Source organism: Grammomys surdaster, unplaced genomic scaffold (assembly GCF_004785775.1).
Source record: "Grammomys surdaster isolate TR1022 unplaced genomic scaffold, NIH_TR_1.0 273, whole genome shotgun sequence".
Lineage (NCBI taxonomy): Eukaryota > Metazoa > Chordata > Mammalia > Rodentia > Muridae > Grammomys > Grammomys surdaster.
In genome coordinates this window covers 2,632,988-2,660,815 of record NW_021604714.1, presented here as the reverse complement: position 1 = coordinate 2,660,815, position 27,828 = coordinate 2,632,988, and the positions used below count along the sequence as shown (strand labels likewise).

Here is a 27,828-nt window from a genome sequence, read left to right as displayed (position 1 = left end):
CCTTACCCTTCACCCCACTCCCTGATACTTAATCCAGACAGAGCCTTGTCCCTGATCCCAGCTCTGCCAAGCCTGTCTTCCCTACAGTAGAGACTTTAGGTAAGCTTAGCCTCCACAGAGGCTCCCAGGGTGGTTGACCAGATAGCCCAAGTCTCTCGGCCCAACTTTGTCCATTTCAGCATACTCTCAGCTGGCACAAGCCCTACTGTCTCTGAAGGAATCTCAGGTCTCAATTTAAACTTAAAAATTAACTTCCCCAGGGAGCACATTCCAAAGACTTACATACACATTCGAGGAGAAGGGCCCAAGACCTGGGTAAACAGGAGCTACTTAGCTAACTAACACTCATTGTTAAAAGATACTGTGCAAATCTGAGTTACCTAGAAACCGGGCCTGGGAATGGCTGTTTGAGGTCAGCCTTTGTGGTTATTGTCTAAGAGGTGATTGTAAAACTGCCCTCGTGAACTCTGTTCACATAAAATTTGTATAAAAACTGTTCTTAGCTTTACCTTGGGGTTCCTCTAGCCTGCGTGTGGGGGAACCCCAGTGCACTGGTCATCAATAAACCTCTTGCTTTTGCATCGAATCCCCTGTCCATGAGTGTTTCTGCGGGAGCATACCCTCCAGTTTTGATCTTAGGGTCTAACACCCCTGCCTGAGGGGAGGAGACCCATCATCTCAGAGGCTCCTTAGGACTTGGCTGAAGATTAATTTACTCAAGGCCAGTCTCATTGCTGGCATCTTCGGGCTTCATACTTTGCCCCATGATGCTTCTCCTGTCCTTAATGCCCTTACTGGGTTTTCTAACCCCAATTCATCCTGCTGGGACCCTTCTGGAATGTTATGGCTTAAGCAGATAGTACCCTCAGGCCAGTCCCTGAGGACATGCTTCATCCTGCTCTGCACAATTTGGTCTTGTATCATTTTTAACAGTCATGTGCCAAACACACCTTTCATCTACTGAAGGCTGCTACAGAAACTCCACCTTATTTATCAGGCAAACATCTCCTCATCTATCAATCCCCACTTTAAATTTCTTCTCTAGAGTTTCCTGAGATCCCACCCATGCCTCAGAGTGTTTCACTGGCAACCTATCAGCAGACAACTCCTGAAGTTTCGATGTTCCTGGCTAATACATGTGCCTCCCCTGTCAAACAGTGAGGACCTTGGCGGCTATCTCTATGTAGTTCTAAGTCTTGTCATTCCCAAATGATGCTGGCCTTACAATGACAGATCACAGGCAGAGTGGGGAAACTGGAGAGATGGCTCAGAAGTTAAGAGCACTGTCTACTCTTCCTAGTGCCTTTATGGCCACTCATAACTGCATGTAACTCTAGTTCCAGAGAATCTAAAAGTTCTTTTGGCCTCTTTGGGCACCAGGTATACAAGTGCTGCCCAGACATATATGCTGGCTAAACACCCATACACACAAAATGATAAAATGAAATTTAAGAAAGAAAAATCCATATGCCCAGGGCCAGGAGATTTGAGTGTCCAGTGAATGTGGGTTCCTATACTATTATTTGCTTGGACATACCACAGGGTGACCAAGACAGAGAGACTTGCAAGCATCCACTGGATTGGGTAAAAGGCAAAGGTGTGAGAGATTGAATTTTGTTTTTTGTCTTTTAAGGTCTCATATAGCCCAGGCTAGCCTCCAGCTTTCTATGCAGTTGAGAATGATCCAGAACTCAAATTTATCCTGCATCTACCTCCCAAGTGAGGTTACAGGTGTTTACTACCACTTCTGCCTCACAAAAGACTAAATTTACTGACAACAGGGAAAGCCAGTATCAAATAGAGTATTGATCCACAACCTGTAGCACAAGAAACCAATTAACTGGACCTACTAGCCCAGGACACTTGATGTGCCACCTGGTCTTACGTCAACTTGACACACAAACTAGAGTTATCTGAAAAGAGGGAACCTTAATTTTAAAAATGCCTCCATAAGATCCATCTGTAGGGCATTTGTAGGACCATGAGGGACAGCCTGGTTTCTGGAACACCGTCTGGAAATTGCCGTAGACCCTGCAGGGCTCCCTACAAGGGACAGCAGGCATTTCTCTACTTCCCAGACTCTAGGCTCCTGACACGAGGCCGCAGACCTCCATAGAGTGGGGTCCTTCAGTCACATAGGACAACAACCACTAGCCCCTCCACAGGTAGAGTGCTTGACTACAGGCCACAGAGCCTTAAGACAGATCTCCATATTAATGAGGTACCTAAAGGCCAGAGGGCATAGCCAATTAAACATTCCTTCTGAGACCCTCCTCCTTGCAAAAGGTATTTAACCTCAGACTCACCCTAAAAATACTGCGGTATAGTTTTCATCTATTTTCTGCCATAACCATAAACATCTTAAGACCATAGACTATTTTTCTTCTTCGAGGTCCAGGTGGGGAACAGTGGAGCAGGCCTCCATCCATAGAGTCGTCTAATCTCCCACTGATGACCTCTCTGCGTCCCCAGCCATGGAGACCACCAGTCGCCCAAGCCAAGCGAGCCATAGCAACCAAGCCAAGAACTCTCATCCCTGCAGGACACAGCTGGAGCTCATCCCTCCCTCTCTCCTCTTTGGCTGTGGGCCAATCTAGCCCATATTCCCCCACTTCATTCTTGGCCCTTCTGTGGCCCCCCAGCAGCGTCTGGGCCAGGGCCCAAGAGCCTAAGAACCAGCTGGTCCCCAGCTGCCTTTTGGCCCTAAGGACTCCCAAGCCAAGAGCTCTGGCTCCCCACGGGGACCTCAGACTGTACTCCCCAACCCCGAAACGCTGCGTGGGGAGAATATAGTTGATTTCCCATGCCTCTGCCTCTCTGAGCAGAAGCCCTAGCCCCTTGGGGGGGTGGGCGCAGGACACACACATCAATCCATGCACAATACAACACAACAGGCATTTGCTTAAATTAGTGACTGATAAAGGCAGGCCCAGTCCATTGTGAGTGGTGCCACCCCTGGGATGGTGGTCCTAGGTTCTGTAAGAAAGCAGGCTCCTTTCAGTGACAGACTACAATGTGGATGTGTAAGCCCAATAACCCTTTTCTTCCCCAACTTGCTTCTTGGTTATGGTGTCCTAGTTAGGACAGTTGCTCACTTAAGTCAGACATCATAGGAACTGCTGTCTAGAATAGTTCAACAAGCAAAACAATAACCCCTATAACAGGCATTACAAGGCCAGGACCAAATAATGCACAGCTTCTGAAATTGGGGGAGTGGGGAAAGAGCAGGATAAATAATGAGTTAAGACACGATCCCATTTAGCCAAGGCTAGCCTCACACTCATGAGGTAGCTGTGGCTGGCTTTGAACCACTGGGTTCTGCCTCTACCTCCCAAGTATTGGGCTTATATTATAGGCTTGAGCCATGACACCTGGGTAAGCTTCCCTGATTTTTGTCTCGCTATCCAGCTATGGATCACGAGGAGAAAGCAAAACCTACCTCTATCCAACTCGAGAGCATCACCAAGAACGCCTGCTTTTAGCAAGCCCTTAGCAGTTGCCCAAGCTGTCGCTCACACCAAAGCCCTTGCTTTTGTTCCACTATGAAGCATCCTGTGTCCCCTGCCTGCTCTGAAGCCTCTGCCAAGTGCATGTGATAGGGTTGGCTTCCCGCTCTGTAGCACGATACAAAGAGAGGGATCTCCAAGTGTCTCATGGGTGGGAGGGCACACATATGTCTATCTTAGGTGTGTCTTAGGGATGTCTCACACTCCTCCTACCTAGCAGGTCCAGGACACAATCAATCAAGAGAGTTGCGAGACCAGAGAACAATCGAGCAGACAGACACATAGAAGAGTCACATCCAGACACAGAGATCCTCTCCCCAGGCTTACCAGCCATTCACACTGGCTCTATCTGACCCCTTCCCTTGCTCAGGTCCTGCTGTCTTTGTTTCCAAGACATGCTATCATATCTCAGGCTGGCCTCCAACAGGCCAGGTGGCAGAAGATGACTTTGAACTCCTGATCCTCTTACCTCTAGCCCTGGAGTTCTGAGGTCCCAGGCTCAGGTCGCCACAACTGATTTATGCACTTCTAGGGACTGAACCTAAGGTATTCTAGATGGTAGACACTCAGCCAACAAACTGAGCTTCAGACATTGCAGACAAGGTCCTGCCTTTTCATTTCATACAAACTCAGAGAGGGACGTGGGAAGGTAGACTCAAAGATGCCCCGACCCTGGGAAGCCAAGAGCATCATGGAGAGAGTTCTCCCCCGGGGTACCCTTGAGAGCCTGTGAGGCAGGCAGGGGGCAAGTGACATGGAAGCTGTTCTGTCCAAGAGCCCAGACACAGGAGTCTTGTCAACAACGCTGCTACCTCCTCCACCTCCACACACATAGAGCATAGTGTGAGTGTGTGTGCACGCGCTGTTGAAAGAGAAATCACAACAAAGACTTGAGCTCAGAGCCATCTCTCTAAGAGTGGAATGAGCCTTGACTCAAGCACGAGCTTCTCACCCCCCCACACCCCGCTCCCTAGCTCCCGGCCACTACGCCTACAATCCACTGTATGAAATCCAATTAGCAGAGCTGGCTTTCCCTTTGAAACCCCAAGCTGAGGGATAGAGGAGTCAGCAGCTGGTAGGGGCAGAGACGAGAGTTCAAACAGCATCCTTCAACAGGCGTCTGATCCAATGGTACCGGAGAGAGCACAGTGGTGCGAGGTAGCCCTGAGCAGCGTTTCTCCCAAGCTGCTGCTGAGGGCTCTCTGGAATCTCTTCCTCCAGCCCGCACTGTTCTCGAGAAGTATCAATCCCCCTGCCCAGCAGTCTACCCTTCCTGCAGTCTGCCCTTGCCAGCATCTGAGCCCTCGGGGTGCAGGGTAGTGGCAAAGATGAGCATGTTACAACCCAGGGCTCCTTCAAGGAGACACGTGGCTTACTGGCCACCTTTGTTTTCCCACCTCCAGACCCAGGTCTGGAAGACTGTAGGTGCCTGAGTGTTGGACAAACAATAAGAAATGCACATAGGATCTCCCTCTGCCAAAGTGCCATTCCTGGGACCCTGACACCCCTAGCACCTCTCTCTCTAGAAAACAAACATCCAGGATTGGGGGTGTGGCTTACCCAGTACGATAAAGCCAACTCCACAGAAGATGGACATATAATCTCAACACTTAGACAACAGACACAGAGGTTCATAAGGCTAAAGTCTTCTTCAGCCAAATAGAGAGTTGGGTCAGCCTGGATGGACTACATGAGACTTTCTTGGGGTGTAGTGAGGGTTACTGCTGGGCATAACACTACAACTTTTGATCTAATACTGTGGGTCTAAGCCCGGAAGATTCTGCTCTGCAACCTTAGCCAAGTCCTTCTGCGGTGGTTTGAATATACCTCGGGTGGCCATGTTGGAATAGGTGTGGCCTTGGTGGAGGAAATGTGTTGCTGCATAGGCAGGCTTTAAGGACTCCTAGTGCTCAAGACCCACCCAGTGCAGAAGAGAGAGCCTCTACCTGACTGCTGCCTTTGAATCAAAAGGTAGAACTCCTGGACCTTCCAGCCCCATGTCTGCCTGGATGCTGCCATGCTTCCCACCATGATGATAATGGACGGAACCTTTGAACTGTAAGCCAGCCCCAATTAAATGTCATCCTTTATAAGAGCTGCTTTGGCCATGGTGTTTCTTCACAGTAATGAAACCAAAACTAAAACACCTTCCCTCCTTGACTCTCCATCTTCCATGAAGTAGGATGCTAGAGAACACGCCAATACTTTACAAACTAAATCTACACTGCAAATGCATCCCTACCAGCTTTCACGTCACATAAAGCTTGGGGAAATTCTCTCAAACTGCTTATTTAATAATTGCTTATTAAGTAATCCTCGGGAGCCAGCCATGGGAGTGCATGACTATAACCCCAGTGCTTGGAAGGTAAAGAGAGGAAAACCAAAAGTTCGACATCATCTCTGGCTCCATGGTGGGTTTGACAACAGTTTTGGCTACAAAGAGACCCTGTCTCGGGAAAACCAAACTGGATAAATGATCAGAAGAACCGATGCCACCAGCCCACCTTCTTTCGTGACAATCCAGCTGACAGACATACTAGTGGTGGGTCAGTGGGTGAGTCCCCATTACTCCCTACAGCCATGTGCTCAATACAAGTCACTCCTTACTCTCTTAGGCATTTGTGCTGATAAGCCCTGAACTGTGTGGGTCTCAGCTCTGGCTGTCGACACTTCAGAATGGCCTGTATTCATCCTGAGGGCTAGACTCATACTCAGATGGCCCAATTCATCCATCTTGGAGTGATTTTGTGTACAGAGATGTTCCTAGGGTGGTTCTGATTCTGTTGGATTTTAAAGATCTAAAACCATGGGATGCGCTCCCCCAGAGATGCTCATGGACAAGACTCGCTCCAATCGCATGAGGTTTATTGATAAATTGATGTATTGATAGTGGCTGGTGCACTGGGGCCCCTCTGCTCACAGGCGAGAGGGAACCCCGAATTGTAGCTGAGGGCAGCTTATATACTATTTTTACAGAATTTATGAGGGCAGTTATACAAGTACTTCTTTTTTTTTTTTTTTTTTTTTTTTTTGGTTTTTCGAGACAGGGTTTCTCTGTGTAGCCCAGGCTGTCCTGGAACTCACTCTGTAGACCAGGCTGGCCTCGAACTCAGAAATCCGCCTGCCTCTCCCTCCCAAGTGCTGGGATTAAAGGCGTGCGCCACCACCGCCTGGCCCATACAATTACTTCTTAGACATTAACCATACAGGCCAAACTCCAATAGCCGTTCTCAGGCCTGGTTTCCGTTCTCAGGCCCAGTTGTTAAGTAACTCAAATTTGCACCTTATCTTTTACAGCTAACAGGGTCTGCTTAAGCAGCTTCTGTTTACCCAGGTTTTACTGTGTTAAGGGCTCATAAACTCTTATCTTGGGTCTTTCTTCCTAGAATGTTTGTTTGAGTCTTTGAAATGTGCTTCTCCTGGGATGTGTCCCTGGGGGGAAGTTAATATTTGAGTTTAAAACTGAAATCAGAGCTTTTTATTAATTTTAAGTTTCTTCAATTCCAGCTAGGGACATGAGCTAATAGCACCAGAAGCCCGCTGGCTGTGAGGTTGCGCCTCACCTAGGGAAAGAAGCAGACACCAGAAAGGCAGGAAAAGAGAAACTAGCTAGGTCAAAGTACACACACAGGTGCCTCTGGGGAAACAAGCCCCGCCCTAGGCCCCTCTCACTCCCCAGTCACAAGCACTGGGGCTTTTCAGAGACAACTCACTGGGTTCTATAACCTCCACTCCAGCCTCCATGCTCATCCGTATGCACTCTGAGCCCCACCACACCAGTCCTTCCTGCTTGCTGGATCATCCATATCTGTCTCTGCTTTCTTGTTTCCATCCAACATCTGTGGCTCCCTGAGGAAGCCTACTCCACTGAGATCAGGGTGTCTGAGATTTGCCTGCTCATTCCTCATACAGAACCAGTGTTTTATGCTTGTTTCTCCAAACAGAATCATGGACTCTTTCCATATCCTTAACAGACAGAGAGCCCTAGGAGGCAAGATCCCCCCCCTTACTCAGGCATCCTCTGCCTCCTGACCCCTCCTACCCTAGCATCCTACTGTTACACAAGTGTCTAAGCTATGGTCCTGCTCCATGGGCCAGAAGGATGGAGGGAGGGAGTATGACAGTACCACAGTTTCAGCACATCGTGCTCAGCCACCAGAGACGCCATTGCAAAAGATCTACAGTGGTCCACCTGCTGGCCTCCTGCCTAACACCCTCCACGAACCATTTCTACTAACTCTGAGTGCCAGAGAGATAAGCCAACATTGCTGGTACCTGTCACAAACTGCACTGAGAAAGGAACATGAGAGAGAGAGAGAGAGAGAGAGAGAGAGAGAGAGAGAGAGAGAGAGAGAGAGAGAGAGAGAGAGAGCGCCGTGCTAAGGATGATAGGAATGATGAGAAGGGGAACAGTCATTCATGTCCTTGGGCCTGCTGGTCTCGTCAGGTCAGAGAGTCTAGCCAGGACTCACCTTCTTGTCTTCGGTCAATCATACATTCAGTCAGCTGGAAACAGAATTTGACCCAGAGGTTTCCAGGCACAAGTCTATCTTCAAAGGCTATCCTTGGGAATGAGTCTGCTTAAACCAAGGCTAGCTCTAGGGACATTCCCCAGATGGGGTGAGATCCTGAAGGTCAGGGGCTGGCCACACTCTCTTTGCCTGAGCTAGCCCATGTCCTACCTCGAAGCTGATTGAAGGTGGTCATGAACTTGCTGGTGAGGGATTTGAGTTCATTGTTAGCCAGCGTGATGAGGTGGATCTGGTCAGAGACGTTCCTCAGGACCTTGTAGATGCAGATGGGGAAAGAAACAAGCTTGCAGTCGGCCAGGTCTGCAGCAGAAAGGACAAAGACAGAGCAGAACCATGAGACACAGCTGCCCAAGAACCTGCCCAGGCCTATGAGGATGCAGCCCATCCGCCCTCCGCCTTCCACGCTTTCCTGCCTGGGCCATACCCCTATCACCGGTACGGCTCTCTCGTTCCCTTTTCATACTCTGAACCTTGAGTTTGTCTCCATCTCTATTACCACAGCCTAGCAGTACTCCAAGAGACAAAAGAACCTTCGAGTCACAAAGACGATGTCCTTCAGGGAGAAACTATTCTGAACTTTTCCTTACAGAACCGATTCTTTCGGAATCAGACACTTGGCGATGAGGCAGGCTCTTAACAGTACTTGAGGATCGCTTGCACTGGATGCACACAATGCTCAGACTCTGTGTTCTGACCGTCTTCCCAGGACTGGATCAAACAAGCAGCAGCAGAGAACCCGCTGAGCAGAACAGGCTAGCATTCTGCCAGTGGGGATGCCACCTGTCCTAGATAGGGTTTCTATTGCTATGACAAGACAGCATGACCAAAAAGAAAATTAAGTGGCTTACACTTCCACATCACCAACAGAAATTCTGGACAGGAACTCACACAGGGCAGGAACCTGGAGGCAGGAGCTGATCCAGAGGCCATGGAGGGGTGCTGCTTACTGACTTGCTCATCATGGCTTGCTCAGCCTGCTTTTTTATAGAACCCAGAATTATAAAATGTGTTACAGCTGGATCTCATGGAGGCATTTCCTCACCTGAGGCTCCTCCCTCTCTGATGACTCTAGCTTATGTCAAGTTGTCACAAAAGCAGCCAGTACACACCCTTCCTCCACACAAACCCGGGGCCACACAGACAAGTGTCGCCATGCAAGAAAGAAAGAATGTAAGACACACAGATGTCCTTAGTAGCTTTGCTCACAAGGCCTGAAAACAAAATGACACAGCTGGCCACAGACTGAGAAGTAGGTAACATGCCCATAGAAAGGAATATTACTCCTTTTTATAAAAGAAAAAAGAAAAAAAAAAAAAAGAGGAGCCGGGCAGTGGTGGCACACACCTTTAATCCCAGAACTTGGGAGGCAGAGGCAGGTGGATTTCTGAGTTCGAGGCCAGCCTGGTCTACAGAGTGAGTTCCAGGACAGCCAGGGCTACACAGAGAAACCCTGTCTCGAAAAACAAACAAACAAACAAAAAAAAACAAAAAAAGGAAAAAAAAAAGGAGGAGGAAAGGTAGAAAGAAAGAAAGAAAGAAAGGAAGGAAGGAAGGAAGGAAGGAAGGAAGGAAGGAAGGAAGGAAAGGAAGAGGCAGGAAGGCTATAGGGGCTGGGAAAGTGGTGCCGTTGGAAAAGTGTTCACCTTGCAACCACAAGGGCCTGTGTGTGATCCCCAAAGCCCATGGGGTGCAGGGAAGGCAGTTATGGTGGGGTGTGTGTATGATCCCTGTGCTAAGGAGGCTTAGTCCTGCGGCTCACAGGCCAGCCTGGCCTACTTCCTGAGTTAAAGGCCAGGGAGAGATCTCATCTCAAAAAAAAAAAAAAAAAAAGGAAAAATAAATGGATGGTAACAGTAGGAGTTGTCCTCTGACCTTCATATACATGTGCATGTACACCTAAGATCATGCCCCTGCTGACAGAGAAACACCATAACATGGAAGAATCATGAAAACACGGTGCCGAGCCAGAGAAGTCAGCCGTGAGCACCGCACATACTCTGCATACATTAAACAATCCGAACAGCCAAATCTACTCAGACAGCAAGTAGACTGAGGAGCGTCTCCACAGCAAGGGCTGCTGGAGAGAGTCTCCACAGCAAGGGCTGCTGGAGAGAGTCTCCACAGCAAGGGCTGCTGGAGAGAGTCTCTGAGTGGCGGGGGAGGGGTGGGAGGGGAGGGACCGCGCAATGCTCTAAGATTAAATTGTAGCAGCAACGTCCTACCACAGAAAGGGTTTCTTTCTTTTCCTCTTTGCTCTCCTTCCTTCCTCCATTTTCTTCACTGTCTCATACAGCACATGTAGCCTAGCCTCAAACTCACTACGTGGCCAAGGATGACTTTCAACTTCTGATCCTCCTGCATCCACGTCCTAAGGGTTGGGGACACAGGCAGAGCCTTACCACACCCAGTCTCACAGAAGATTGTGGATCTAATCCAGAGCTTTGCATAGGCTGAGGAAATACTCCACCCACTTAGCCACGTGGCGGCCAGGCTCGGGTGATTCACTTCGCATGGATGAGCTATATGGCTCGTGGATGACGGCACACTCCATAAAGCTGGGCGCTCACACAGAGAAACACATGAAGCACAGAGGCTACGCTATTAGGCCATCCGGCTCTCCCAAGCCACTTAAGCTCCCTGTGCCTCAGTTTCCACATTTGTATAAAATGATGGCAGTGGTGTTTGACTGGCAGCTGCCAAGAAGATGAACTGTGATCAAGTCCTAACTCACAAAGGGCCGGGCCGACATACAGATCCCGCCCCCTCTACCCTCCCCTCCTCACTCTGTTCAAACCCTTCATTTGCTTCAAGGCTGGTTCTCCCACACCTCTGCTGGGAATCTTTCTGGAGCTTCCTTATTGCTGGTGATTGGCTTCTGAGCCCTTGGAGCTTTCGGGGACTGTGGCAGCTATACCCCATTTCTTCTCCACAGAAGAGATGGCTCTCTTGGGTTGCCGGGTATTTGCAGATGATTCCAGAATAGATATTCGAAGAGCAACAGTAATCCCAAGCGCCAGCGATAAAGTATGAGTTTTCACACACTGTTGTTTGTCTGCTGTGCAGCCCCGGGAACTGAACCTGCAGCCTTGGGCTTGCTAGGCAAACACTCAACCACTGTGCAGTATTCCCAGTAGGACAATGTGCCTTTTGAAGGTCCTATTCCTAAGAGCAACAATAATACAAAGCGCATGGAAATCATCTTATGATAACCACGATTATGTATCATATAACTAAAGCTCTTTTCATCTCTACTCTTGTTCCAACTCTAAGTCCGAGGGCGTCAGCTCCATGAAGCCTTCTCGCTGCCCTGAGCAGATGTTTGAACAGCTGGAGCCTCATGCGGTAACGCTGAGATCTCTTAATCTTAGGTTTTGTTAGCGCCTTTCTTTTGTCTGTGCTCAGATATATTTAGAATAGGTTTCTATGTGAAGACAGACAATATATTCACTGATGACAAGATAAAATACTTAAATGGTGCTGCATTTTCAAAAGGAATTTTATTTCACTTCTAAGTTATGCATACGTGTGTGTGTCTTTGTGTACATACATGCATGGATGTGCAGGTGCCCGAGAAGATCAGAAGAGGGGGTCAGATCCCCGGAAGTCATAGTTACAGGCAGTTGTGACTCACCCAACCTGGCTGTTGGTAACTGGACTTGGGTCCTCTGCAAGAGCAGTGAAGGGGCTTAACCATTCACTGAGGCATCTTTCCAGCCCATGTTGTCTTTTTCATTTGGTTAGTTTTGGGACAGGTTCTCTCTATGAAGCCCTGCCTGTTCTGGAACTCATTCTGTAAACCAAGCTGGCCTTGAACTCACAGAGATCTGCCTGCCTCTGCCTCCTGAATGCTGGGATTAAAAGTGTTTGCCACCACTGCAATGAACCATGTTGCTGATTTTAAAGGAATGCCTGCCGTGTTTTCTATATAAATCCCATCTCACAATGAGGAAACAGAATAATCTGAGAAACGAGGCAGGGTTACAGTCACTCTCAAAGTCACACTAATTAAGAGAGGCCAAAAGGACAAGTATTGTACAAAGAAAATATTGAGCCCAGAAGAAAACACGTCACAACTTAATAATGCCAATGGGAGCCTTACAAAGGAATTAGGGGGGGAAAGCACTCATCAGCTCCCTCGCTTAATAGCTTGGGGGAAAACAAAAGACTCAAAATCTTTTATCTCCAACAGAAAAATCGGTAGAGTTACTATCTATGTAAGCTCTTAGGCGAAGGTATCTTTCCAAACTTAGATCATTGAACATTAAAAAAAAAAAGGCAGGGGCTGGTGAAGCGACAAAGCAGCTAACGGAGTCTGCTGCTCTTCCAGAGGACCCATGGTTAACTCCCTGTACCTCCATGGCAGCTTCCATCCATCTGTAACTCCAAGAGATCCGATACCCTCGTTGGCCTCCAAGAACACTGCACACACATAGCACATGCAAAGACACACACACACACACACACACACACACCTGAAATCTTTTTAAGAAAAATAAGGCAAACAATGAATTATGCAAAAAGTCTGTAAGATAAATAAGGTAAAAATACTTAGATAATAGTATAAAGAAAAATGAAGACTAATCTATAAATAGAACATAAGATAGCATCAACGGGAAAATATAAGCCAGAAACAAACACACAGCCCTCACATGGATTGCAAGCTGCTCGCTAGAGCTTTGAAGTGTGTAGATCTACTCAGCAATAGGCCTGTGCTTTAAAAGCATACCTTAGTAATAGGACCCGGGGAAGTGGTATCCCTTTGGTCCAATCTGCAATGCTTTGGGTAATGAGACTCATTATATTTCATGGTCAAATAACCACTTGGATTCGCCCTGTGGGACAGTCTGCTCACTTCTTCCGTTATTTTGTATGTGATTCTCGAGGTCTTTCTCCAAAAGCCCAGGAAGAAAGCTCCTTCACCAGTGACTCTCAGCTCTCGGCTGTCAGCCGCTTTCTCATTTTCAGACTTCACACCACGCTTTCCAAATTTCATAGTTTACATTATAGAGCTTAGAGATTTCTTCCTGGTCTTTCTTTTTCTTTTTCTGTACAGGACTAGGCCTCTCCCACACTGTATAGCAGCTGAGTGCACCCTTGAGTATTTTATCCTCCTATGTACCGACCGCTGAGACAGGTGGATGCCGCTATGCTATGCTATGCTATGCTATGCTATGCTATGCTATGCTATGCTATGCTATGCTATGCTATGCTATGCTATGCTATGCTGTGGATGGAACACAGGGTTTCATACCTGCTGGGCAGGATTCTCCGTCTCTAGCCCCAGGGTCAGAATTTTTTTTTTTTTTAACAAAGCATTAATGTTAAGCTGGGTGTGAAGGTGTAAGCTGGGAATCTCAGCTACTTCAGAGACTAACGCAGGAAGACTGTTCAAGACCAGCAGGATAACACAGCCAGACAGTGTCTCAAAAAAAAAAAAAAAAAGAAAGAAAGAAAGAAAGAAAGTCGGGCAGAGGCAGGTGCATTTCTGAGTTCGAGGCCAGCCTGGTCTACAGAGTGAGTTCCAGGACAGCCAGGACTACACAGAGAAACCCTGTCTCAAAAAAAAAAAAACAAAAACAAAAAACAAAAAACAGGGCTGGTGAGATGGCTCAGTGGTTAAGAGCACTGACTGCTCTTCCAGAGGTCATGAGTTCAAATCCCAGCAACCACATGGTGGCTCACAACCATCTGCAATGATATCTGATGCCCTCTTGTGGCCCTCCTGTGTCTGAAGACAGCTACAGTGTACTTACATAAAATAAATAAATAAATAAAAATTAATAAATAGTTTTAAAAAAATGAAATATTATCATATATTATTTATAAAACAAACAAACAAAAAAAAACCCTCCAAAAAAAACCATTCACAATGTACAATGTTTGCTTTACAGAAGCCAAATGTTACTATATATTTATATAAGGCGATTTGTCAAGTATAAGTATATACAGTGATACTTTCACAACATGTAAATGATACTTTCACGACAAAAAAAAATACATGTATCACAAAATGAACTGTCATGGGGGGGGGGAAGCCTGGCAAATCTGAAGATAAACTAGGCAGTCACTTTCTTCTTGGTAAAATTAAGCTAAGTGGAAGGCCATACTGGCACAACGGGTGACGGGAGACGGGCGTGTGCAGCTGACAGGCCAGAACAACCAGTCCTGTCTCAGAAGCACCCTGCTAATCACTTCCCCACTGTCTGTAACTGCTGTTGTGTTTAGCCTTGTTCCTGCCCTTTAGGTGGGGGCTTCCTCAATTGGCACAGACTTGAAATCCTACTTAAGAAAACTTGAGTGATTAGAAAAAAAAAAAAATCCATCTAGGGAGATGTCAATGCTAAGGCAGACAGAATGGCATATAATGAGGCACTTTCCCAATACAATGTCACAGAGGACTTACGGGTACCGCCTATTACCGCATTCAAAACCACACACTGGTATGTGTCACCAGAAAGCACAGAGCCAATTGATACGATTACAAAAGTGAGCCATTCAGAGAGGAGTTTGTGGGTGGTGGGAACCATGAGTGGGATCAATCAACTTTGGATCTATAGCGTAGGAACACGGGCTTGGGAACTGGGTGCTAGTGACAAGCAGAGCCATTGGGCATCAGAAATAGGGCCCGGTGGCCAGCAAGACGGCTCAGTGGGTAAAGGTGATTGCTATACAAGTCTGATTGTCTGAATTTGGGCCTGGAACCTAGGCAAAGGCAGGAAGAACTAACGCTTACCAAGTTGTCCTCAGATCTCAAACTGTCTTCCGTTCTTTTATTTGAGGCATATTTTTATTAATATTTCTATGGTGTGTTTTGAAAGAAAAATGGCTCCTGTGGTGCTTTGAACAGGAATGGCCCCCATAGACTCATGTATTTGAATGCTTGGCCCATAGGGAGGGAAACTATTAGGACGTGTGGCCATGTTGGAGGAAGTATGTCACTGTGGAAGCAGGCTTTGAGGTCTCCTATGCTCAAGCTAAGCCCAGGGTAGCACACAGTCTCCTTTTGCTACCCAAGGATCAAGATACAGAACTCTCAGCTTCTCCAGCGCCATGTCTGCCTGCATGATGCCACGTTCAGCCACAATGGTAATGTACTAAGCCTCTGAACCTGAAAGCCAGCCCCAGTCAAATGCTTTCCTTTGTCAGAGTTGCTGTGGTCACGGTGTCTTTTCACGGCAACAGAAACTCTAATTAAGGCATCTATAAACCCTAACCCCACACTCCACCACTGTTTCCATCCATCTTGACTGTCAACTTGATTAGCTTGCCTTATGCCTAGGATTGGTAAAGCATGTCTGAGCGTGTGGACAGAGATTCCGGAGAAGATCTACTAGGGAAAGACATGTTCTGATGTGGACGGCTCTAGTCCAATGCTGGATGCCTGCCTGGATGGGATAAAAGCGAGGAAAGGAGAAAGCCTCCTGGCACGGCTTGCAGCCCTCCCCATCCCCCTCTCCAGAATCAGCTGCTTTGCCATGCTCTCCCCAGCAGGATAGTCAGAAACCATAAGCCACAATAAGTTCTTCCTCCATGTATTTACTTATGCCTGGTAATTTTCTCACTAAAAAAAAACAAAAAACAAACAAACAAAAAAAAACAAAAAACAAAACAAAACAAAAAAAAAAAAAACGGTAGGAGAGCCCCAGCTGTGATCAGAGCTGGCAGTCAGGCACAAAATTGGAAAGGGGTAGGGTTTTGCACATGTACGCTGGGGCAGAATGGGGGCACAGAGGGGGATGCTAACCTACTTTCCTCTATTCATTTTCTCCACTTCTGTTACCACAGACAGAGCACTAAGGGGTCTGAGTGGCAGCTGTAATTGAGAATTTCCCCTGGTTTGGACCAGATTCCCACTGACCCAATGATTGCTCCTTATTTTTTCCCCCCTAATTTGAAGACACCCAGCCGGTCAGAACCCACCTGAGCCTATATAAATGCTTGGGTACAGCTTTTTGGGAGAGATGCTTCTGTTTTCAAACAACTGGCTCACTCTGGCGGTCGGCCAGGAGACTCACTCACTCCAGCTTCCTGCTGGCAACCTGTTGGTGACTCACTCCCAGGTGGCAACTCAAGGCTGGTCTGAGCATGGCTGTCTCTTTCACTTTTCTTCCCTGTCAATCAGCCTGTGAAAGCTCAAAGCTGTCACCTTTCGCTGGCAATACAGCTGTCACTCCCACACAAACGAAACTTCTGATTTCCTTCACCCTTTGCAGAAGGTCCATTAATTCTCCATAGTGAGACAATTACCCGATAGGAAGGGGAGGGAATTCTCTCCCCACTCTACTCTTCCGGACTGATGTGAGCAAAACACTCAGTCTCTGAAGCTTTCTGTGGCTAACCGGTGGAAGTCACTGGACCACCCATCCTGACCCTGCAAGGATGCCAAGGACCAGGAATGTCACCCCAACGCCTGCCTCCCTCATCTTCCCTCCGCTAACTACTGAGGCTCCTCTAAGTGCCAGCCCCCCATCTAGTGGCTTTGTAGCTTGACCCCTTCCTGCAATTTTGTAGCATCTGTTCCCAGCATCCTGTAACCCCAAACTGCCTACCAGATGCACAGGGTGCTTAGTCAGGTACTCTGGCTGCCATGGAAAGCAGAGCTCATGAAGGATTCTTCAACAGGCCGACCGGAGCTGATGCAAGCATGCGTCATTCCGGCTGTATCACCAGCCACTCACAGCACAGAGCATCATCTCCCGAGGGAAGAAGTCATGTTCTCAGGACAAGAACTCGAACATCCTGATACCCAGCCATCCTGGAACAAACCTCTACCTTGTCCACTCATCTTCCTGTCAGTACACAGGAAGCAATATTCTTTGAGTTTATGTGCTTAGGGACAGTGACCATCTGTCACTGTGGTCATCTATCACTTATGACTTCACATGCGCCAATATCCCAAACATACCCACACACCCACACAAGGAAACTACTATCAAGTGACTTTTAAAAGCCTGGAAAACATAGCTTGGTGGGAGAATGCTTGTCTAACATGGTTTGATCCCCAGGACACACACACACACACACACACACACACGCACACGCACAAGCACACGAAGTCTCATCCACCACTCCTTAGCTTGGCGTATAGGGCTGGGAGTTGGGGGTCAGGGATCTGGACCCAGGTTACGTAGAATCTCCTTCCCTCCCTCCCTCTCTCCTTCCCTCCCTCCCTCCCTCCCTCCCTTTCTTCCTTCCTTCTTTCCTTCTTCCTCCTCCTCCTTCCTTTTTCAAGATTTTACTATATTTATTTTGTTTTTGTTTTTTGAGACAGGGTCTCTCTATGTAGCTCTGGCTAGGCTGCAACATCCTATATAGACAAGGCTGGCCTTAAACTCACAAAGAGCTGCCTGCCTCTGCCCCTCCCCAACCCATCCAAGTGGGATTAAAGCAAGTGCCACTGTGCCTGGTTGTGTGTTTATATTTGTGGGGTGGTGGGTACCTGTGTGGAGCCAGAGGACAACTGGTTCTTTTGTTCCACTTTAGGAGTTCTGGGGATCAAACTTAGATCCATCAGGCTTGATAACTTTACCAGCTAAATTGTCTTGCTGGTCTAGTAAATCTTCATCTCAAGCCCTCTGCTAGACCTCTGCTTGGGTCAAGGCTATGCCTAGGTATCTACCTCTAGGTCAGACAGATACGGGGAAATCAACATTGCACTTCAGTGAGAAACTGTGGCTGTGGCTACCAACTCCTGGAGGCTTTTCCAGTTCAAAGCCTGTGATCCTGAGACCTCAGCATGTCTCAGGAACAAACCCGCAGGCTTCCCCTGCCTTCTGCTCTCTCTGAGTTTCTCTGAAGTCTTAATTCAGAAGCTGAACACGCTCTCTGCCTACCACGGTTTTGGGTAGAATTGAAGGTCCCCGTAACCTAAGCCAAATTCAATGCTGGGTCTTTGGTTATGTGAACAGGTGGCATTGCTTCCAGAAGATATGACCAGGATGTAGGTGAAGATCTGGTTCAACTAAGAACAAAGTAAAGGGTCCTTTAACCAGGGAAGGAACAATCTAGGCTGCAGACAGGATGGCACCCTCGGTAGGGGGTTCTAATGCCGGGAATGTAGCTCAGCCATAGAGTACTTGACCAGCTTGCGTGAGGCACTAGTCAATCTCAAGTAGCAGAAACAAAGGAAAAAAACCCTGCAAACACCGAGTTAACGGTGCATGGGTAATTAATACCTTCGGCTGAGAAGACGACTCACTGGTAAAGATACCTGCCACCAGATCCGACGACCCAAGTTCAATCTCCAGGACCCACATGTTGGAAAGGGAAATTCAAAGGGAGAGTTGTCCGCTGGCTTTCATGCACACATTGTAGCGTGTATACACGAGATAAATAAATAAAAATGGAATTTAAACTTTTTTTTTTTTAAAAAAAAAAAGAGGATCCCTTTCTTGGTGGGGATGGAGGGCCTCAAATAAGACAGATTGGGTTAAGAGGTCACCAGGTCATAAAGTGAGGAAGGATGTGCCACATAATACGAGGCCCAGGCCAGGCAGGGTCTACAGAGATGTCTATGGCAGACAGGGGCTGAGCTCCAAGGTCCCATTTAACCCAGTGGAACATGCTGCCAACAGCAGTGAGCCCTTACACTGCCATCCATGAACTCAGGTCCCAGAACCGTCTAGGAGGTTTCCCTCGCAGGGAAGATTAAGGCTACGCTGCCAGGAAGGTCACCCACTGTCACTCTGGTAAGACAATGGAGCTAATATATCAGGATGAAGATTACAGACCAGTAGGGCAACCAACAGAGCCATTTGAAGCTGGTTTTGGTTTTTTTTTTTTTTTTTTTGCTCAAGACTTCCAAATGTTAGTATGGAGAGTCCTGTGCCCTCTCAAACTGGGATGCTTGGAGTCACCCTAAATTCAGGCTAATCAAAGGAGGCTGACCCAGCATGTGCAAAGGCCCTGAGGGCTCTCCCTGTGAGGTCTCCACCTTCCTGGTCTGCCTTCTCTGGTCTCCCAGGCTTCCTGTTGATCCAGAGATGAAGGCTCCTGCCATTCAAATCCTGCCCTACCTGGTGGCATTTATCCACAGAGGGCTACCAGGAGCTGTGGAGGCTGACGGGTAACAAACCATCAGGGCAACCTGAGCTCCTGCCTCAATCCTGAAGCACGCCTGGGCTCTGATGTCCTCCCAATATGCCCTGCTGCACTTAGCTGAGCATCAAGAGAGAAGTTCCTGGGAAGAGAGTACCGGTGGACATCAGGCATAATTATCCTTATAATTACACATACTGCAAGAAGGCTGAACCGCACCCTCCCCCAAACTTCTAATTAAAACAGCACTTAGTGTTAATAAAGAGGCCTTCTAATCCAAACGCCCTGGTACTTTATGAAAGGCTATCTAACATATTCATTCCAGTAAGTTCTTGGTGACACATAGCCCCTGGGCAGGAACGTGTCCCAGGGAACAAAATCCAAGAAGGCAGGGTGGCCAGCTGGAAGTTGGGTGTGCTAGGGAAGTGTGCCCTGGGGGAGGGGACATGGGGCAGGAGAGCATCAGATTGGTAGACTAGTTGCTAAGATGCAGGGAGCCATGACTGCATTTCATAGCATGGATAAACTGGGAGTGGTGGTGCTCACTTCCAGCCCTCAATAGGTAGAGACAGGAAGAGCACAAGTTCAGCGTTGTCCCCAGGTACACACACAGTGAATATGAATCCTGCCTGGGCTACAGGAGACTCTATCTCCAAAAACAAACAAACAAACGAACAAACAAACACAACCAGAAATTCAACAAGGATGAAGAAGAAACCCTGTGGGCTCCTGAAGTTGTCCTCTCTGACCTGCACACCAAACCAAACAGCGTCACGTTTCCCCAAGATAGTGTGTGCGTGCAAGCATGCGTGTGTGTGCGTGTGTGTGTGTGCGCGCGCGCGCACACATCTTTAAGTTTAAATTTCTTTTAAATAGAAATAAAATTAAAATAATTGAAAAGAACTGCTGATGATTAGGGCTGCTGGGGTGGGGGAAGCTACACAGAATACTGAGTGTGTTCAAAGCAGGGAACGCGTAGCCTGGTACTGCAATGGTGGATACATGCCATGATCCATCCTCACAAAGCTAGAGAATGCACAGTATCGAGTGAACCGGTGTGGGACATGGAGATGGCACGGTGACGCAATCAGCAGTTAACCCTGCAACAGTGACCATAATTAACGCTATCCACTTGACAGAATTTTCATTCACCCAGGAGACAAACTTCCAGCCGTGTCTGTGGGAGCTGCCTGTAGACTTAGGTAGCGGAGGTGGGAAGGCCTACCGTTAACCATGGGCCCCGGGTCCTGGGCTGAATAAAAAGCAAGCTTCTAACCACCGTTCATCTGCTTCTGTTTCTTATCTGTGGATACAATGTGATCAGCGGCCTCTGGCCATGACAGGACGTAGCCTCAGACATGGGCTAAGTTAACCCTCTCTTCCTGTTGGGCATGTCTCGCAGCAATCAGAAAGACAACTTAATAGCAGACCACTCTGGTGATGAGGATCAGGGAGGAGGCTGGGGGAGGTTTGTGGAAACTCTCCATTTTGCTACAAGCTTAAAACGACACGAAAGATAAACAAATCCATTTTTGTTTTTTTGTTTTTGGGCAATATCACCATGTTTGAGCTTGCTCATCAGTGGCCCTGAGTAAGGTCACGTGCTGTGAAATCAATCTCTAGAATGCCTGCACCTTGCAAAACTGAAGCTATGTGCTTATTAGACACACTTGGCCCCTACCCTTCCGCCAGCTGCTGGCTCTGGAAAAAATGAGAAAATCAGAAACTTTTGTCTAGGCAGAAGCATTGCCATGGTCCCCGATGCTCCACTCAGACAGGCGGGAGCTGTCACACTCTGACTTTGGCTGCTCTCCTGCAGGGTTCTGTCCAACGTTAACTAATGCTATGGCTCACTGAAGCTGAGCACCACGCTGGGCTATGGGCCTGTTATCACCTCAGTCACCAGCTCTACACTGTCGGAACAGCTGTGTACTTACTTATCCTTAAACAGAAGAGGAAATGGCTTGCTCAGATCATGTGACTTATTAAACCGTTTTTTAAAATGTCATCCTGGTGGCTCATCAAGTGAAGGGGCTTGCTGCCAAGCGTAAGGACCCAAGTTCAATCCCCAGGACATACACATAGCAGGAAGAAAAAACAAACAAATTTGTCCTCTGACCTGCACACACGCACACACACGCATGTTCTCACACACACATGCATGCATGCTGCTATTTAAAAAGTAAAATAAGGTCCAGGAGGCCAGCTTGCCTTATAAGGATGAGGTTGTTAACAGCACCCAGGGTATGACACTAAGCCTTTCCTCTGACCTGCACACGCACACGCACCGCAACAGACACATACACAGTGACACACTAACTAAATGAATCACACACAGAGACACACAGAGACAATCAATCAGTCAAGCCAGATGTGGTGGTGCACACTTTTAATTCCAATCCTCAGGAAGCAGAGGCAGGTGGATCTCTGTGAGTTCAAGCCCAACCTGGTCTACATAGGGAGTTCCAGGCCAGCCAGGAAAACCACGCAGCCAGTATGAACGAAGGTAGTGACATCATCACCCCCTCCCCTGTTCTGCAGCAATACACTCACGCACAGACCCGGAAACCGCAGGACAGTGATGAGTCTGGGTTTCTACTGAGCAAGTCGCAGGATTGTAACGAGAACCAAATACCAAAGCGGGGATCCCAGATCCAAGTATCATCTCAGAACTTGTTAGCAAAGCAATTCCCAGGTTCCACCCCAGACCCATAGGGGCTGGAGCCCAGGCACCTGTGCCTTCAGGGGCCTCAAGGGGTGTCTGGTGCCCAGTTTGAGAATCACAGAGAACAGGTCTCCCTCTAGCTGTGGTGACTTTACTCTGGTGGATTCAAACAGGGCAGTTAGACTGAATAAACTGAAACTATTTTTTTTTTTTTTTGAGACCAGGTCTACCTAAGGCTGACCTTGAACTTCTGATCTCCCTGCTTCTGGTGGTAGGGTTTAGAAGTACATAAGCCAACACACTCAGTTCTGTGCAGTGACAGGGATCGAACTCACGGCCTTGCACATGCCAGGCTCTTGCTCTCCTACCTGATCTGTGTCCCCTGGAGAGAACTTCTGAGTGTTGGCTCCTCCATGCCAGTGGATGGACTTTGGATTCATTCATTCGTGTTAATTTCTGGTCTCATGCTGAACCCCTAAACCAGACCATTTCAAGATGGAGACACCATCTCCTCCTTCTTTTCTGTCTCTCAAAGAACTCATGCACGCAGGCCCTTGGCATGGAAGCAGCCCTGGGCTGACACTCAGGAAGCCTAAGCTTTAGGCTGGGTGACACCTAAGTTTTCCTGTTGGTGTCATTAAGGTCAGCCACTGAGCCTTGGAGATCTGGAGCCTCAGCTCTGTCTGTCTTAGGCCCCACCTACGAAATGGCGTCTGGGTGTGCGCATGCGCTCACCAGCACATACAGAGGTGCGCGTGTGGAGGACAGAGGACAACCTTTGGAACCAGTCCCCTGCCTCCACCATTGTGGGTTTCAGTGACTGAACTCGGGTTGTCAGAGTGGCAACAAGGGCCACTGAGCCATCTCCCCAGCCCCAAATGGGGCTTGAATCACATGACTTGTGGGTGGCACCCAGGCCAAACAGTCTATAACTCCATGATTCTTCTATGCTGGGAAAAGTGGGAGTCCCAGTAAAAGAGAAACAGTCCATGGTTTTAAGGCTTTTATTGTCATGGCAGAGGAAAGTAGATGAGAAACCATACCCCCTTTTCTCAGGGCGGAGCTGAGTTTAAATACCTTTTGTAGGGAGGAGTGTCTGGGAAGGAAAGCTTAATTGTTTAAGCCCTTCTGGCCTTTAGGTACCTCATTAATATGGAGATCTGTCGTGAGGCTCCTTGACTTGTGGTCACACCTTCTACAGGGGCATTGCTCTTATGTGACTGAAAGATAAAAATCTATGGAGGGCTGCAGCCTTGTGTCAGGAGCCTGGAGTCTGGGAGTGTGGTGAAACACCTGCCGTCCCTTAGACTCACCTGAGGTCCCACCTGGGGCCCCTCAGGATCACCTGGGGTCTCCAGTGGTTTCTAGCCTGTGCTCGACCAGAAACCAGGCTGCCTTTTACAGTCCTATGTTTCTATGCAAAGGCTGCCTTGTCTATGCTTAATTCATGCTAGAACATGAATCTTGTTAGAGATGTGACAAGCAGCCTCCATGTCTCACTGCTGGAGAGCACAGAGCTGGGACCTGCGCCAAGCCTAAGATCTTTCCATAAAGGCCATTAGTCTACACAATTCTGCCACGGTCAGAAGACAGTCCTGAAAGGGTTTTTACAAGTAAAAAAATAATAGCTCTCTCTTACATGGCCTGAGTCTTTGCAGGGAAGAGGGGACCAGAGTCTCATGTAGCTCAGGCTAACCTCAAATTCCATATATAGTCAAGGATGACTTAGACTCTCCATCCTTGATTGATACATATGCTCCAGGGCCTGAGGAGACAGCTCGGCTATTGTTTTTGTAGAGTATGCCCAGATTTGGTTTCTAGAATCCACATGGCAGCTCACAACCTTCTGTAATTCCAGTTCCAATGAATCCAACTCGGACTTCCAGGGATACCAGGTAAGCACTTGGTACACATACCTGGATGTAGACAAGGCAAACCACTCATATTCATAAAACAAAAGTAATAAATCTAACCGCGATGTAGTGGCACACGCCTTTAATCCCAGCACTCATGAAGCAGAGCAGGTGGATCTCTGTTGAGGCCAGCCTGGTCTACATAGTGAGTTCCAGGACAGACAAGGTTACATAGTGAGATCCTACCTCAAAGCTAAAGAACTCTAAACTTATAGAATATCATTTTAATTACTTAATTAAGAAAGAAAGAAACCCTAACAGCATTTCCCAGGGGGAAGATGTTCCCTCCAGTGCCAAGAAGACTGTATCAGCAGGAAGTGCTGTCAAGAGATGTCGGAGATCTCCACTCCCGGCAAAGCTCAGAGCATCACTGTGGAGTACCACTGCCAGCCCAGAGTTGTACTGATGCTTGATGCTCTTCGTATGACAAGCACTAGGCACATGCTTCCTGAACCTTGTGAGCGCCTTCTCAGCAACCAATGCAAAAGTCCCTCCTCACTAGGGGCAAGGTGACTGTAGGTGTCTTTCTCAAAGGCTTGGCTGTGGATTCAGGCCAAGGGCCTTCATACCCATCAAGATGCTCTCCAGACAGCAGCGGTGACAAAGGCCCACAAAGGGTGATCTCCTCGGGTCCAAACTAAACCTTTTCTGAGGCCAACAACTCTTTCTGGCTGTGGAACCTGGGTCAGATTCTTAACTCAGACACAGATTCTAGCACAGACACTTCCGCAATACAGTGAGGACAAGGGCCACACAGAACCTGTTTGTGAATGTCCACAGATGAACCATTTACTACAGCTGAGAGTGGAAAGCAGCCAAATGCCCATCCATGGAGGAACAGAGAAACAAGTTACAGTGCAGTGGAGTAACACTCACCCATAAGTGTGGCCAGAACTCTGACATAGGCTACAATGTAGCTCCACTGTGAAAAGCTTCTAAGAGGTGAAGGAAGGAAGTCAGTCACAAAAGGATAGACAACATATGATCTCCCTTAGACAAGAAGTATCTAGAGAAGGCAGTCTATGGAGACAGAGAGCAGATTAGTGGGGACCAGGGGATAGGACAAATTGGGACATGAGGGCTTACAGTTAATGGTAAAAGGTTCATATAGAAGGAAATGTTTTAGAATTAGACAGTGGTAATGGCTTTACAATCTTGTAATTATACTAGAAACCATCAATTTGTGGCCATGGAATGAAATGTGTTTGATGCAAGGTACTTGGCACGGTGCCTACCAGGCAGTCTGCATACAATAAGCAGGAGTCACCGCTATGGAATATGTGCTATAGGGGTATGTGTGTGCGCGAGTGCATGTGCCTGTGTGTGTGTGTGTGTCTGTATCTGTGTGTCTGTGTGTGTGTTTGGATATGCTGTGTGTGTATGTCTGTGTGTACGTATGTCTGTATGTGTGTGTGTCTGTGTGTGCATGCACGTGTATCACTGTATGTATGTGTGTGTTGGGGGTGGTCTTCATTTGCTTGTTGGTTTGGTTTCCTGGTTTTTTTTTCCCTTTGATTTCCTTTTCTTGCCTGTGTGTGCATGTGCAGACACATGTTCACATGTATAAGGGTGTATGTGTGTATGAGTAAAAATGTAAGTCCAAAGTTGTCGGGGGTGGGGGACATGCCTTCTTCTGCTGTTCTCCCCCAGCTATCTTGAGCCAGGGCCCCTCACCGAACCTGGAGCTCACTACTTCAGCTAGGCTGGCTGGCTAGTTTGCTTAGGCATATGCCTATATGCCTCCGACACTAGGACGAACAAGAAAACGGCCAGCATTCTAGAGTTCTGGGCATTGAGCCCAGGTCCTCATGCTTGCCCAGTAGACTCCTTACCCATTGAGCTACCTCCTCAGGCCCTGAGATATGGGACTTTTAGGAAAAACAGAACAAAACAAAACTTTATTCCTTGCTGGATGGAAATAACTATCCTGGGTGAAGCAGCTCAGGCCTGGAAAGATGAACATTGCAAGTTTTCTCTCATGTGTGACGTTAGTGTTTTAGATATGGGGCTGGAGAGATGGCTCAGCGGTTGAAGAGCACTAGCTATCTTTCCAGAGGTCCTGAGTTCATTTCCCAGCATCCATATGGCAGCTCATAACCATCTATAACTGTAGACCCATGGGATAGGATGTCCTCTTCTGGTGCGCAGACATACATGCAGATAAAACACCCATCTCCATAGAATGAATACATACATAGATACATAAATCTTTTAACAAATAAAAGTAAGTTTTAGACATGTGTGCTTCATTTGAAACCCGCCGAAGTCAGGTAAGTAGTAAGGGGCCTTAGGGGAGGGGATATTTCCAGGACGGGAAAGAAAACACGGTGTTATAAAAGATAAAAGAGAACTGCAAGAATGAAATGGGAGGAAGAACGGGAGGGCAAGGTGGAGGAAAGAATATGGGGAGGGGTAATGAACCCTGAAGACCTTTTGAAAAAGCCATACAGAAGGCTCAGTGGTCTAGAGCAATTGTTCTTGTAGAAGACTCGGGTTCGAATCCCAGCACCCGAATGATAGCTCCCCACCAGGTCCAGAGGATCCATTACTGCCTTCTGACATCCATGGGCACTAGGCACACATGTGGCAGATATATATACATGCAAGCAAAACACTCGTATGCATAAAAGTAAACATGCCTTAAAATCTTTAAAAAGAAAGAAAACCCATAGGAACCTACTTCGAAAATATTCAAATATATAAAGAATGTAAGTGGAGTTGCCCTGTAATGAGGGACGACACGCCAACCAGACGCTATGCACAACCAAATGAAAACCACATTGCCGGGAATGGATTACTTCTTTTTGAGTTGTTGCCCAACTGGACCCACATACAACCTCCCCAAACAATATAGCTATTGCCAATGCTTGATGTCCCTCCAGAACTCGATGGCAAGAAGGCCCTACTGCTGAAGAGATCACATGCCTGGGTCATACATAGGACGTGGAGAATCTAGCCGGTACCCAACAGGTAGCTTCACCCCTACTTGCTAGTTCTCACAAGGCTAGAAAGTGCTGTACACACCACCAGAGAAGAAAAGTCACCATGAATCTCACCTACTACGACACTCATATCCCCCATGAACTTCACCCAAGAATCTCATCCCACTATCAATGCTGTACAAAAGATATGCCAACTAGCCCAACAATGGCACAACTGGGTTTTTTTTTTGTTTTTGTTTGTTTGTTTGTTTTTGGTTTTTTGAGACAGGGTTTTTCTGTGTCACCTTGGCTGTCCTGGAACTCACTCTGTAGACCAGGCTGGCCTTGAACTCAGAAATCTGCCTGCCTCTGCCTCCCAAGTGCTGGCATTAAAGGCGTGCGCCACCACTGCCCGGCGGCACAACTGTTATCTCAAGTAACCAACCACTTTGTCACCCAACTCCACGAGATGGAACTCACACCTGACACTGTCAACCAGGTTAAGAGTCTGTGGCTAGATAGATCATGGCTCTAGGGGAGACCCTAATTCCACTCTTCTGCTAAGTGGACATAATACTGAAAATGACTCTAAATAACACACTGCTATATCCATAGCTGAGAGCATCCCTCAGGCCTCACGGGAAGTTCCTTTTTTTGCTGTGAATGGCAGTTAACACAGAAAGCCAACAACTGGTCGCCAGGCGGAGAGTAAGAGACTTTGGAGTGGGCAGCCCTAGATGGAACATCTATATTATACCTTTCCACAAGGTTCAAGGATCTATTCAAGGAAAACAGCCTTTTCTGGACACAGGAGGGCAGATGTATGTATGGGCTCACAGCTACTGTGGACAGCATACATAAGACTTGTAAATGCCCAAGCCAGGCCAAATCTCAGCAGAAAGGGAAGTGGGCATGAAGTTCCGCTCCTAGCTGAGGAGATACTTGCGTCTGACTCCTGCTGAAAGAACAGTCAGTTTTCTTTAATGATGCGACACCTGGCTTATTGCTCACACTCTGGAGTAGAGCTCATACTCAGGAACAGTCAGCCAACACAGACAGGACTTGACAGGTTTGTGAGAGAGGTATGAACAGAGAATATGAGGTTGGGTGGGTAGAAAGGGGAGAGATCTGGGAGGCAGCAGGGCAGAGGAATAAATATAATCCAAACACACTGTGTGTGAGATCCTCAAAGAATTAATAAAAACAGCATTTAAAAAAAAAGAAAGAAAGAAAGGAAAAAAGAAAGAAAGAAAG

The 27,828-nt window shown here is 47.6% G+C and overlaps 1 protein-coding gene across 3 annotated transcripts in view; it reads right to left on the bottom strand.

Moving 5' to 3' along the window:
* Lrrc20 (leucine rich repeat containing 20) overlaps positions 1–27,828 on the bottom strand; it is a 99,748-nt gene that overhangs the window by 50,212 nt on the left and 21,708 nt on the right. For all 3 annotated transcript variants that reach the window (XM_028776882.1, XM_028776883.1, XM_028776884.1), the window contains exon 3: positions 8,189–8,338. In XM_028776882.1, the coding sequence (XP_028632715.1) occupies positions 8,189–8,338 (150 nt within the window). The remainder of the gene's footprint in view (positions 1–8,188; positions 8,339–27,828) is intronic.